At 38.1% G+C, this 13668-nt stretch overlaps 1 protein-coding gene across 5 annotated transcripts in view; it reads left to right on the top strand.

Moving 5' to 3' along the window:
- Positions 1-13668, top strand: part of C25H1orf21 (chromosome 25 C1orf21 homolog) — a 208191-nt gene that overhangs the window by 109531 nt on the left and 84992 nt on the right. For 4 of the 5 annotated variants that reach the window (XM_044758790.2, XM_070497120.1, XM_070497123.1 and 1 more), the window contains exon 3: positions 1605-1699. The exons of the other annotated variant lie outside the window; for it this stretch is intronic. In XM_044758790.2, the coding sequence (XP_044614725.1) occupies positions 1605-1699 (95 nt within the window). The remainder of the gene's footprint in view (positions 1-1604; positions 1700-13668) is intronic. 5 annotated transcript variants of the gene reach the window in all.

Raw genomic sequence — 13668 nt, 5'->3', positions numbered from 1 at the left:
AGTCTTTTTTTTTTTTATTATCAGCAAGTGCTTTTCCAACTTCTGAGTAAATAATTCTTAATTCAATGTGCCAATTTTGTTAGTTTACTTTCGCTTTTATCTCTTCCGAATACCACATTGGAGTATGAAGTTCTTGTGTGTTGTAATTGTGGATCTGAATCCATGGATTAACTTGTTAATACATTTAGGACTTGGTATTCCTAAGCGGTCATTACTGTGCCCTCACAGCAGTCTTTCTGATTTCTTTAAAAAGAAGCAGAATCGGTAACTACCTTGAATTATCAGGTGGAGACAACAATTGCCTTAGCCATGAACATGGAGTCTTTACTCAGATGTACGCAACTGTATTACTTTTCTAAGGATAATAATTTTGAGAAAGATTTGAACAGCATAATTCCTTGGAGAAATGTTACTGTAACAAACATTTTTGGAGGTAATGTGTTAAAGGATAGCATGAAGAAGCTTGGAACTATATAGAAAATGGTATTATAAATAGTAAGGCAAGAAATTATATAGGAATATAGTCATTGTACCAAATTAATCATAGGCAATAAGCAAATATATTGCATCTTCCTGAACTGAAATACCAACTTTCTTAGAGATTGACATCTTTCAGGTAGCCTATTATACACACTATTCCTTGCCATATGGTAGGCAATCATCAGTTTATTGGTTGATGAAATTTTCTAATTCCACGGTTTATGTAATTTTTCTGACAAATTGGATCAAAGGTGACTCAAAGTCATACCTGTTTTTGACCTTAGTGTGCTCAAGTCATCTGCTGTTGACAAGAATCTGATGAAAATGTCATTATCATCATCATCAAACCTCTACTCTGGAGAAGTGCTTTAGCTGCAAGTTTTCCTGAGTTTGTCCTCTGATGTATACTGATATTAGGATTTATCGTACTCTCTGTCTGTTGGGAAGTCTTAGTCCCATCCGTGGTCCACTATACTCTCCAGCCTTGGGTGATGTACCTACCTATTAGATCCATTGGATATTGTGACTTTGCAGAGAGATGAAATTAAAATGTGCGTGCGTGTGTGTGTCTAGCATATGCAATAATGCAGCCTGCTCCACATATAATATAGGGGTCACAAATAGGAAAATTTCAATTCCCAATTGTTTATATCTATTTTTTGGTCAATTAAACTCCTTAGTCGTAACTAGTCCTTTATTTTTCCAAAAGAGAGAAATTATGGTGTGAATGTACTCCTGAAAATTGCTGACGGGCCTTTTGAACTAATATCTCCCTTAGAAAAATCTCCCTTAGACCATATGTGATGTACCCTGGTGTGTGTAGATTCCATAGTCTTTAGAGATGGAATAACCTCTGTTTCCTCTGCCACCATTTGTTCTCTGTGAAAGAACCAGGCAGTGCCACATTCATTAGCTGCCTTCGTGGTGCCGAGCTCTTCCCTGTAGACAGAGGAGAGCGCCTCATAAAGAGATCCAAAATGCCTGGTTAAGCTTCTTCCAGGTTGTTTCAAGTAAAAGCCGCAGGGAAGAGGCTCTGACAAATTACACTACTGGGCTTTTCTCACTGACATTTTTGTACCATTGTGAAAAAGTTATAAAATGTCTTTTCTTTTTTTGGTACTCAGATGAGTATAGGATCAAACCGGTGGAAGAGGTCAAATACATGAAAAATGGGGCAGAAGAGGAGCAGAAAATAGCAGCCAGGAACCAAGAAAATTTGGTAAGAATCGATTTTCTCCTGTAACAATGAGTTTTGGTGACACCATTGTAATAAAATCTGCACTGTATGTTTAAACTGCAACTTACACACCAGCACAAGATTTCTTGAAAATGCCGTTGCTATTTATAGCTTGCCTGGAAGCTGCACCATTGCTCCTGTATCCTGTTTGTTTCTGAACAAGCCCTTCTTTAATCTTGATAAAGAATGCTCCAGGGGAAATATAGCAGAATTATTAATGTTTTTAAATGGTTAAATTTAAAGGAAAAAACAGGAAGTAGGATTGAGATTTATGGGAGGAAGACCATTATTTTTTTCTTTTTCTCCAACCTCCTTTAACTCTGATTCAGGTCAGGATGAATGGTTAAGTTTCATCATTCTGGACATGTAGTGTTTTTGATGAAGTTGCCTTTCAAAGGAAAATAATGTGCTTTTAAGGTAGATCTCTATCAAAATAGTCGGAATGTTATTGCAGTATTTGATACAGAATATCAAAATAGAAAGAATACCTCCCATTCACAGTGTTGAAGGTCTTGTGGGTTTTGAGTTAATGTGAAAATTGTTATGATCTGAAACAGAAGATTAGGGACATCTTTCTTTAATATGAATCAATGTACGTGTTCCCCCTTAATTTTCCATCTCTTTAAAAATGTTTAGTTAATTATTGCATTAGCTGATTTCTTAAAAGAGACTATAAATTATGAAGTGTATGTGTGTATTCAGTGGTGTTGGAGCGAAATTGTTTTTATATTTTATTTGGGGAGTAATTATTTGCTATTTTTTTCATGCTTGACTGAATGTCTTTTTAAAAAGCTTACAGTGTCATGAAATATTTTCACTTGACTTAAAGTCCTTTTTCCATTTTGTGCCTTGTTTTTGTTTTTATGATTTCTGCTACAGCAGAGGGAGTTGGCAGAATATTAACCAGTGCTCGTGTGTATTTGAGGCTGTCGTTTTCCATGATACGCTAATGAACATAAAAGCTGATTCTTTTTCCTCTCTTCTCCGAACATATGATCTACAACTCAAAATACGGAAATATCAACAACTGAATATTTTAGATCATTTTAAAGGAGTAAAAATACTCTATCATAAAATTTTGCTTTGTCAAAGGGATTTGGATTTTAAGGTATCACTTAAGTCACAGAGATTCATCATATATATGGTATCTTTTAACATTAGCACTTAAATCCAGAAAAAGGTAGTTATGACTAAATGGTGCAACTTAATATCATCAGACTTTTTACATGAATTTGTTTTATTTTGAATAGATAAATAGAAGACCTGAGTAGTTGAAGCATCTGTAGTCATTTTTCTGCTTTATTTTACTGAAAATCAGAGTTTGTCCTTGCTTAATATAATTTAGGCTTGAGTTATAAATCTCATCTTTAATAGGTCCATTAGAGGCTAGAGAGACACTGGTGACCAGTCTGGCAGTGGCCGTTTCTAGGATCTAACGACTAGTGTCTGTCTCCACTTCACATGCTTGTATCTCTGAAATCGTAAAGGAAGTAACAACTTTTGTCTTACAGCCTGTGAGTTTTTCCTCAATGAGCTCTCAGCACACTTAGGACCAGTACCACTTTTTTCATTCTTTCTGGGTTTCGCCATCTTTCAGTTCCTTGAAGCTAGTGAGTTCTTTTTCAGCACTGTCATCAGAATCAGCGCTAGTGCTTTTCTCTGCACACTGAACAGAGATTCAGAAAGAGAGAATTTCTGGTCTTTGCTTACTTCTGGATTTTCTGTGACAATGCCATGCCCCTTTATTCTGCCAGCCAATCAAAGTCCAGGCTTCCAACAGGAATTTTCAAGTGTGTAAAGATGGCATGCAGAATGAGGAGTAAATGGTTATCTTTGATTCTGAGATTTCTAGACTGCTTTCCAAAATTACATGAGTTTCAGTTATCGAGTAGTATGTTATCTTTGTCACCTAATCCATCCTTTGGGATGTGTAGTCAAGAATTGACCATGCATGTTGTTTGAGAAAACTAAGAGCCTCCTAAATGAGAGGCTTACATTGGAGGGTGGATGAAATAGACTTGACAGTTCTTTATTTTTACATCTGTTAAAACAATCTAAGAGTCAGGAGGTTCTTATGTTTCAATGAATGACTTTAAGACGTAGGTCAAAGTATTTTTTTAAGTTGCTTTTTTTTTCTTTCCACTCAAACTGTTGAAATTAAGGGGCATTAGCAAACATGACCAAGGCAGTATAATGTGATGGCGAAGACCCTGGGCTCTGGAAGCAGAAACTGCCTGAGTTCAAATCCCGGCTCCGCCACTTCCTCACTGTGGGATCAAGTTACTTCACATCTCTAAACTTCCCGCCCATCAGATGGAGAAAAAGACGGGTGCCTCATGGTGCTGTTGTGAGGGTTACACGAGTTGATCGTTCTAAGACTTTGAGTGCAGTGCCTGGTACATGATACGCACCTAATAAGACTTAGGCATTATCATATAAAACAGAAGGAAAGAATAAAGGATATTAGAGTCAGTGTTTCTTTCCTTTTTCCTTTATGTTAAATGTGAGAGATTTCTAAATAATACTTTAGGTTAATGCCAATGTTACATGTATTTTGAAAAATCTTGCTCTGGAACTATGACATTATTTAAACAAGTATATTTTGAGCATCTGTAATATACAAAGCCTTTACTTGTATTGAGAGACACAGCGTACTAAAAGTCACTGTCCTTAAGGAGCTCACAGTAAAATTTGGAGAAGAGTTCAATTCAACAAATATTTATTAATGCCTCTGTGTGCAAGGCTCTGTACTGGTCTCTGCAGAGAAACACAAAGTAAGAAAACCACTGGCCCTCACTTCAAGGTGCTGCTTTTGCAGTGGACCAGGTAAGTACCAAATGACTGTACATAAAACAGGGTAACATTGATTCCAAGAAAGCAACACAGAGTGGTGCAGATTTCAAAGGAGGAAGAGGTTGACTGTATTGGGGTGTCAGGACCTACATCATGCAAGAACTGGTGTTCACAATGGGCCTAGAAGGATAGAATGAGGAAGAGTGCCCGAGGCAGAAATAACAGAGATGGAAAATGCATTTGTATTTAACAAAAAGCGCGTAGTCCTGTTTTATTGGGGAGTGGAAGGGAAAAAGAGAAGGTATCAGTAGGATAGCAGTGGGAAATTAGAATCGAAACTTTGATGGACTAATGTATAGAGTCTTGATGTCCAACTGACAGGTCTGAAATTAATTCAGTGATTAAAGGGAGCCTTTGAAGGTTTTAAGTGAGGGTTTGGCAGAATGGGATTATGATTTGGGAAGGTTTATATGGCAGCAGCAGGTGTAATATGGACTGGTGTGAGGAGCCCAACTAGGATATTGTTCATAGTAGTCTCTGCAAGAGGTGATGAGCCTGAACCAAGGTGGTGGCAGGGAGAATAGAAAAGGTTTGGGCAAGGTTGTAATAGAAGCAACAGGATTTGACAAGCTCATTCGCTATTAAAAGAAGACAGGAATCAAGAGACAATGGTAATGCTAAGACTGTGACCACCTGAAGAGATGACTGGTTGGTGGTAGTGAGAATAAATGACCTCAATGAAATGGTGAAACCAGTAGGAAGATTGTGTTTGATGAAAATAAAAGGTGTTCGTTCGTTCATTCACTCGTTCATTATTCATCCTTGCCCACCCCTACCTAGATCACAGTGTAGTCCACAAGAGAGAAAGTTAAGCCATCAATCACATAACAGTGTTATAAGCGTAGTAACAGAACACCTGTAACTACCAGGCTCTGTGCTTTGGAGGACACAGAGGCACATCAGACACAAATCTCACTCTAGGGAGCTCACTTTCTGGTAGCAGACAGAAGGTATGTGACCCAAATGGCCACAATTCAAGACACGCTGTGAATGGAGAGGTTGGTTTTGAGCAAGCAAAGCTTTAGGAACTTTCAGAACATCCACGCAGAGAAGTCTTGCTAAGGGTGGAAATGAGCTTGTGGAGCTCAGGAGCATTGCCTGGGACATATTTGGTGTTCAGTGTATTTTTGTTTGCTTGAATGGATGGATGAATGAATGAGTAAAGTAGTTGGACCTAGAGGTATGTGTTTGGATTGAATTGATAGCTGAGTAAATGAAGCAGCTGAAGGAAAGAGAAGAGATGGTAGCTAAAGAAAGCACCTTGGGACTCTGGGGTCCACTTCATAGCCTTCCCTACATGGTCTTTGCCCACATCTGGCTTCAGTCTTGCCACTGCTCTCTTTGCCCACCAGGTCCCTCCCCGTTGGTGGTCCTTTAGTTTCCCTAAGGCCCTGGCTCACACATTCAGGGCCCTCAACACTTGCTGTTCCCAGCTTGGCACATGCCTTCTTCCCTCCACACCTCAGCTCTCATTTTTGCCTGGTTTCCTCTTATTCATTCTTGAAACCATAGGCTAAATAAATGTCACTCTCTGAGGGAAGCCTCTCCAGACCTCGCCAACTAAATTAGTTCTCCTTTATTGGCTCTGATTACCTTTGTGTTCTCCTTTATAACACCTGGCATAACTGTTTTGGGATAGCTACTGGTGAATAATTTGCTTAATGTACATTTCTCTTTTAGATCATAAAGGTTAAAAACTTCATCTTTTTGGTTTGTAGTTAAATGTCTAGCACCTAAAAGTGTGTGGTGCCTAGTGGTCACTCAGTAAGTATTTGGATCTCCAGTCTCCTGGGCCCTTTGATGGCAGTTTCTGTGGGTGGAGGAGATCCTGCTGGTTTTCTGAAGCTGATGATGAATCATTTATATGTTAATCATTTATGTACTCTCAATACAAAGATGTGCATTTATCCCAATTTTCATCATGGCTTAACATCTGTGTATTCCTCCTTATTTCTCAGACTTTAATTCTTTCTTAAGAAAGGTAGTGTGAAGTAGTAGCATTGGCTTTGGAGATTACATGTAGATTTATATCAATATGGATCCTGGCTTCAGCATTTCTAGCTTTGTAATTTTGGTTGACTATCTAAAACTTCTGAATTTCAAGTTCCTCATCTGGAACTTGGGAATAACAAAATCATTGAAGTATTAGAAGAAAACCTAGGAGAATATGTTTAGAATCTTAGCAAATGGAGGCTTTCCTTTTGTCTGTTGCAGTAACATTGGTTTATAACATTAAATAAGTTTCAAGTGTACATCATTATATTTCGATTTCCATGTAGGTTACATCATGTTCACCACCCAAAGACTAATTACAGTCCATCACCACACACATGTGCCTCATCACCCCTTTCGCAAAGGAGGCTTTCTTAAACAAGACATAGAAAGCAAAAAGCTATGAAGAAAGAAAGGTAGTTTATTTCGTTAGATCAAAATTAAGTACTGCTGTAATATAGAATAATTAGAAAAAAGTAGTTAATAGAAAGGCAACAGCCTGGGAGGAAATATTTATGATGTATAAAAAGGCAAAAGATTAATATCTGGGATTTATAAGGAACATTTGTGAATAATTAAGAAAAAGATAATCCATTAGAAGAATAAGTAAATGAAATGAACAGATGGTCCACAGTAGAGGATATTGGGCAATAAGCATATGAAAAGATGTTCCACGTCACTAGTACAGTGGATGCTGTCTCACCCAACCCACTGCATCAGAAGGCTCACACGAATCTCGTGCAGAAAGATGCTGACTGCAGCCCAACACACACACACTCACCCCAATGGTTGGTGGGCTCCTCTCTAGAACACCTCCGTGCTTTTGCTCCCTCATTTAATTGTGTGTTTTCCAGGAGCCGGTGTGATGGTTCCCAAACCTGTTTATACTGGTTGAATGTCATTATAATTACATAATTCAGTTAAGTAATATGTAAACCAATGAAACACAAGTGTGAAAAGAGCTGTTTCAGTGAAAATTAAATTAAATGCTTTGGAAAGTCTTGAAGGCACATTACGAAAAGCTTGCTGTTAAATTAAATTAGATTAAATTCTGCTCTCAGATTATTTCACAAGGCCTTTACATTCTCATTTTAGTTAAGAAACCAAACCAGGGATTCTTAGATGTGCATTAAGGATGTGGTCAATGCAAGAAGTGTATGTGGAGCCCCAGTTAGTGGTTCCTTACTTAAGGAGAAGCCTGTTCCTACGTCAAAATGTGGGAGAGGAAATGCACATCTATGTATTTTAAAATAAAATAATGTGCTTAATGTACATATACATTTTTATGTCGCCCTGCTTTAACTCACTTTATCATTTAATTAGCAGTCCAGATGGTGTTGCCTAATGTGACTTTTATTGTAATCAGTGAAATGCAAATTAAAACATGATCCCATTTTCCCATTAGATTGGCAAAAACTTGAAGTTTGATAATACTAGATTTTAGCATGGTTGCAGGAAAATATGTATTTCCATACTAGTGGTAAACATCTTGGAGGACAATTTAGCAGTATCTATTAAAATTTAAACATGCACACCCATGACCCAGCACTCCCATAGCTGCCCGTGTACATGAGGAAGCTTGCCTAAGACTTTCACTACCACTGCTTATTTGAGTGAAAAATTGAAAATAACTTTCATGCTTGTCAATAGGAGAGTGGTACAACTATAGTATACTAGACAGCAATTAAAAAGGATGAATTTGAGTTTTGTGACCTGTCATGGAGAAATCATGCAAATTGTAGAAAGAATATGTATAGTATCTTAGCATTTAAGATTTTTTAATAAAACAGCAACACTCTGTGTTTTCTATGTGGAAAGTATATGTATAGGGATTCATAGAAAAACCTGAATGGATGTGTCCCAAACTACTAACAGTGGATTCCTGAGTTAATGGGGGGCTTAAGTATGCCAAGTCTGTTTACTCCTCTCCAAATGGGGATAATAATTGAACCTACTTTAACAGAAAGTTGTGAAAATTATATAGGATATGCCTATAAACTCTTCGCACAGTTCCTGGCAACGAAAATGCCATTGTTGGCTATTGTCAGCAATGAAGTTGGATTGGGTGGAAAGATGAGAAAAAATTGGATGAGATGGTAAAAGGGGATTTTTATCCTTAAGCTTATGTTTTCAGTTTTTTAAAGGAAATATGAGTATGTTATTTGTGTGATTTAAAATTGATTTTTTTAAAAGGGGGGTAATAATAACAAAACTCAAAACTGGACTACTTGGGAATCTGTAAGTACGATTATGTCATTTTCTCATTATCTTAAATATCCTCAGGTTTTCGTCATTCTCTGCTATCTGATGAACAGAAGGCAGTTAGAAGGAAGCTCAAAGATCATCCAGCTTCACTTAATGTAGGTTAACAGTTTTGCGTATAATTTAAAGGTAAATTACTCCAGACTTGGCAGTATTCTGTCCCCTTTCCTCTCCAAAGTAAGTATCCTAACAAATAAAAGACACGTCAGCTTTAGAATTGAAGTGCTCCCTCCTACTATATGCTGAAAGGATATTTCATTTTCCTTGATGAACATTTGTCATTCTTAAGCTGTCTTCCCTTGGGAGTTAATAAGTCATTTGATCGTGTTTTGTTTTTGTTTTTGCTTTTTGGTATGTATTTCCTAGATTTGCATGTATTACAATGGTTTTCAATATGCTATTTCCAGGTGTCTTTGTGTAAATGAGAAGATTCTTATCTATCAGATGGCACATATCATGGTTGGCTGAGATTTTGATTTGTCTAGTCCATAAAGTTGAAGACTGATTTGAAACAAGCTTTCTAAGTCACCAATTCCTGAGTACAATCAAATGGCAAAATAAAAAAGAGCGCTCTAATGTGCTTTAGTAAACAGGGAGAGTGGAATCAAGCTTTCGGTGTGACTACATCTGCCTCCTGCCTGTTGAGTTTGTGAGAGCCTCCATACCTGTCTCCAGCGTATTACATTTCCAATAAATATCAGGACATCCAGGTGCAGAAATGAAGACTTAGAGCTTAGGAGATGGCTTTGATAAGAGGCAATGCTCCAGAAACCTACAAGAGCTCTCTTTGTAGCAGTGGCATCCAGCTAGTAAAAAATGGGAAGTGGCGCTGACCCACAGAATACACTGTGGTTGAAGCAGTCCACTGTAGGGGGGTTGTGTTCTCCAAAGCATTGGATTGACAGCTGAAACAAACCAGAGAATAGTCTGCAAGTCCATTCAGTAACTGTAGGTCGATAGGAAAGCTAAGTGCTCAAGACCAAGTTACCATACCACTCTAATTACTACAGTATTCCTATAAGGAATAAAAGGCATGTGAATGAACACTGTGAACTTTGAATCAATAATGGTTATTATCCTGAGATCTATACATTCCCATAAAGGTATTCTCGTAATTAGGAACCCTCTAAGAGTCAATTTAGACTCTTCTTTTGAACAAATACAACCACATTTACTTATCCTCTGACTTTATAGAGCAGCTAATATAACAGCAAACTGACTTTTCCGTTTAAAGGTTGTTCCTGGTGATCTTAGGAACGGCTTTATCTTTGAGTGCCCATCCTCAAATGGAGGGAGGTCTGGACTTAAGGGAGATAATTCCTGGTTTGTGGAAATTCTAGAGGACTGAAGAGTTCCCAAAACCAAAATAAAGGTAGAGAATGGTCCTGAGTCTCTGATTTAGGCAAGAGAGACCTCTTCCTAGAGCAGCTTCATAAACATCACTTTAGCACAAGACTCATCCCCCAAGGTACCGTGTTTCTAACTCAGTGGTCTCATTCCCATTTCCTGTTCTCTCATGATACAATGTTGACATCAGCCTCAGGGTCTTCCAGATAATTAGAGGAATAGCATCAGGATCCAAAACACGATCTACCTGAACCTTTTAGTTTCTTAAGGGACTATAACAGCTCATGTGAAGAGAGGGTTTTGGTGATATCATTCTCTTTAATTGTTTGTTGTGATGCACAAGGAATAGAAGAGAAGAATGCTACTTCATCTGTCTTGGAAGACATCCTTTGTCCAGCTAACATTTTTGTGTTGCTTGAGCCAGGCACATCCAAAGTCTTACAGATTCTTGTGGGCCCTTTGGTAATTTGTTTTAGAGTAGAACAAGGGTAGAGTTTCATTCTCTAAGGATGAGAGATTTGTTGAATCAGCCTTCTAAGTTTCAAACGTTGAACAGAAGCAAAGTTTCTGATTCAGGAACAGAATGTTATGAGAATAAAACAATGCCCACGAAAGTGCTTTGTAAACATAAAGCCCAACACAAATTATAGTGATTATTGTTGTTACTAGTTAAAAGGACACCTGGATTCGTTTCTGAAGTTAGTTGCTGTTTCATGGTGGAAACAATGTTAAGGCACAGCATTCTTCTGGTTCTAAGTAAGAGTTAATACCTGTTCCCCTTGAAGAAAGACATATTGTCATAGCACACTTCATTCTCCCACAAAGAAAGGGCAGTATTAAAGTGTATACTCAACAGATAGAGAAATCAATGAATCGAAGGTGGTTTTTGGAGCAGTTACTATGAACATCTAAAAAGAAAGTGTAGCACAACACGACTGAAACCCTATCTCAAATGGCCTTTTCTCCTTTCTATATTAATACAGCGAACTGACCATATGTGTATAAACACAGTGTTAGGGTCCTGGTACAACGTATCTCTTAAATAAATCCCTATTTCACCAGACTCAGTTCTCACTGTCGTCTAGACCTTGTCTGGGCACTGAAGGAATATGAGGATTGACATGACACAGTTGTAATTCTCAGGAAACTCAAGGGGAGACAGATTTATACACTGTAAGTCTGTCATAGAGGGCCTCTTGAGGTCTTTCTGGAGAGCAAAAATGGAATGGTGGACCCTGACTGGGAGATCTGAGGAGATGCACAGACAGCTGGTACTGCAGCAGGCCCTTGAACGAAAGCAAATTTTCAATGGCAGATGAGGTTGGGAAAGAGATTTCAAGCAGAAGGAATAGTGTGAGCCAAACATGGAGACGTGACTTAAATAATGAGTGTCTTGGGAGGCTGATGGAGCACATTGTGAAGTGTTTATTTGGTTAGTTGGTGTGTTTTGGCTCTCTCTTTTTTTTTTTTTAGTTAGCACCTTAATTTCTGGTTTACAGATAGCCACATTCTTTAGCCGGTTTGCAGTATTTATAACTACAGAATAAATAGAACAGACCTCTGCTCATCTAATTTAAAGATCGAAGGTGTTGATAATAACTTCCCTTTCCCAGCATTGTTGCAAAATGTGATTGCTTTTAAATATGCTTTCCTGGGATGCAAGGTGCCATCTAAAGTTGTTGAACATAGTTACTCTTGACCTTTTCCTTCTCGGTAAAGGGTAGCTCCTAATTTGTCCTCTGAAACTTTCCCTGTTTGACTCTGGGAAGTACAGCAAACACAAACAATACTAGATTTAGATTTTTGGCCTCTTCTCCAAGAGCAGTACCCTGATATTTAAGTAGAAAGGAGCCCTCTTCAAAGCTTGATCCTGTTTGATCCACATAGTCATTTTAGATATTAAATTTATTTATCTTGCTAAAACATGGGCACTTTTACCCAAGTGGCCCACTTAAAACAGCAGAATGGGGGGATATGAGTGACAACTGAGAGGGCCACCCAAGCCTCAACCACCGTTAGTGGAGTGTCCAGAACAAGAATGCAGTGGTGTGCCTTTTCTGCAGGTTGTTCATATTTCCCTCTTATCTCCTATGGGATGCTAAAAATAAAACCAAAGCATATAAATTTCACTCATCAGTTGGCAAACTCAGTGAGGTAGCTTCGCCCCAAATTAATAATTTATACTCTGGAGATGAGAGTATCAAAAGAAACCGTAATGTTTCCAAGAGTCTGCACTTTGAGAAGTGTCTCTTCTTCTGGACTCTTGTTTGTGAGCAAATTATACCTGTCTTAACAGAGATGCAAGATTCACCAGCCTCATGATTTGTTTTTAAAAGGTTCTTGGTAATTCTGACGATGGATTCTATACCTGTCATTCAGAAAAGACAGAACTAAATAACCAGACATAAAATATTCATACATCTTCTTCGGAGGGAGGAGGACGTATTGTTTAGCTTGTCAACATTACAATAGATATATGAAGATGCCATTGTAACTGCCTGCTTCATGTTCATAAGAGGTCTAATTTAATTTATTTACTTGGTGCTCTGTATGATAGTAGATGCCAAATTTCCTCCTTCTTTGAAAATTAAAACAATTGATAATGACAATGATGTTTTCCAAAACTTAGTGAGCTGGCTCCTTTTCTTTCTGCGTGTCAGACTGTGATGGTATACTACAGATTTTCATTTACTGACAAACTTCTGCTCATAACTGCATCATTTGAGGGCTTGCTTAATTGGAGGAAAACTTTTCTTTTTATACTTTGTGGATTTGTACAGTCGAGGGCACTTAGACCAGAAACAAGACAGGAATCTGGTGATTAGAACTGTAAGATGAGGTAAAAGCTGCTCTTAGAAACAAAGCAGAAGGTTCATTATCAGAAGTGAGGTGCAGGCACAGTGACATGAATGTGGGTCTCCCAAATGCTCACCAGGGTTCCTTTACTTCTCCTGAGTCTGAGACTCGTGGAGCCTGAAAGGAATGTCAGAGAACACCAGCAGTAGGGAGGAAACAGAGAATCTCATTATCGTGAAGCGCTTCACGGTCCATATGACGCCTTAACACTCACAGTGTGTGAGCTCATATCAAAAATCTCTGCCGGCCAAGAGCTGGGAGTCTAGAGAAACAGGGGAAACAGCACGTAGCTATTGGATTTGCTTTATTCCTGTTATTCTCTTATTTAATTGTATTTTTTAAATTAACTTTTCCCTGCTTATAAATATGCTACTGGCTTGAATTACTTTAAAACATCCTTGGGAAATACGGAAATGAATAAAAATAAATAAAATCAATCATAAATCCCATAACAACTGTTTATGTTTTTATGCCTAATATACATAGAAATATAATTTTTTTCTGAACAAAAATGGACCTGAGTTTCTTACAGTGCCAACCATATTCTTACCATACATCCAGTAATCACGCTCCTAGGATGATTTGAAAATCCCAAGTGATTTGGGGGCTGGCCCCGTGGCCGAGTGGTTAAGTTCGCGCGC

The sequence above is a fragment of the Equus asinus genome, chromosome 25, assembly GCF_041296235.1.
Source record: "Equus asinus isolate D_3611 breed Donkey chromosome 25, EquAss-T2T_v2, whole genome shotgun sequence".
Lineage (NCBI taxonomy): Eukaryota > Metazoa > Chordata > Mammalia > Perissodactyla > Equidae > Equus > Equus asinus.
Note: the sequence above shows the minus strand (reverse complement) of the source record. Positions and strands in the feature narration are given on the sequence as shown.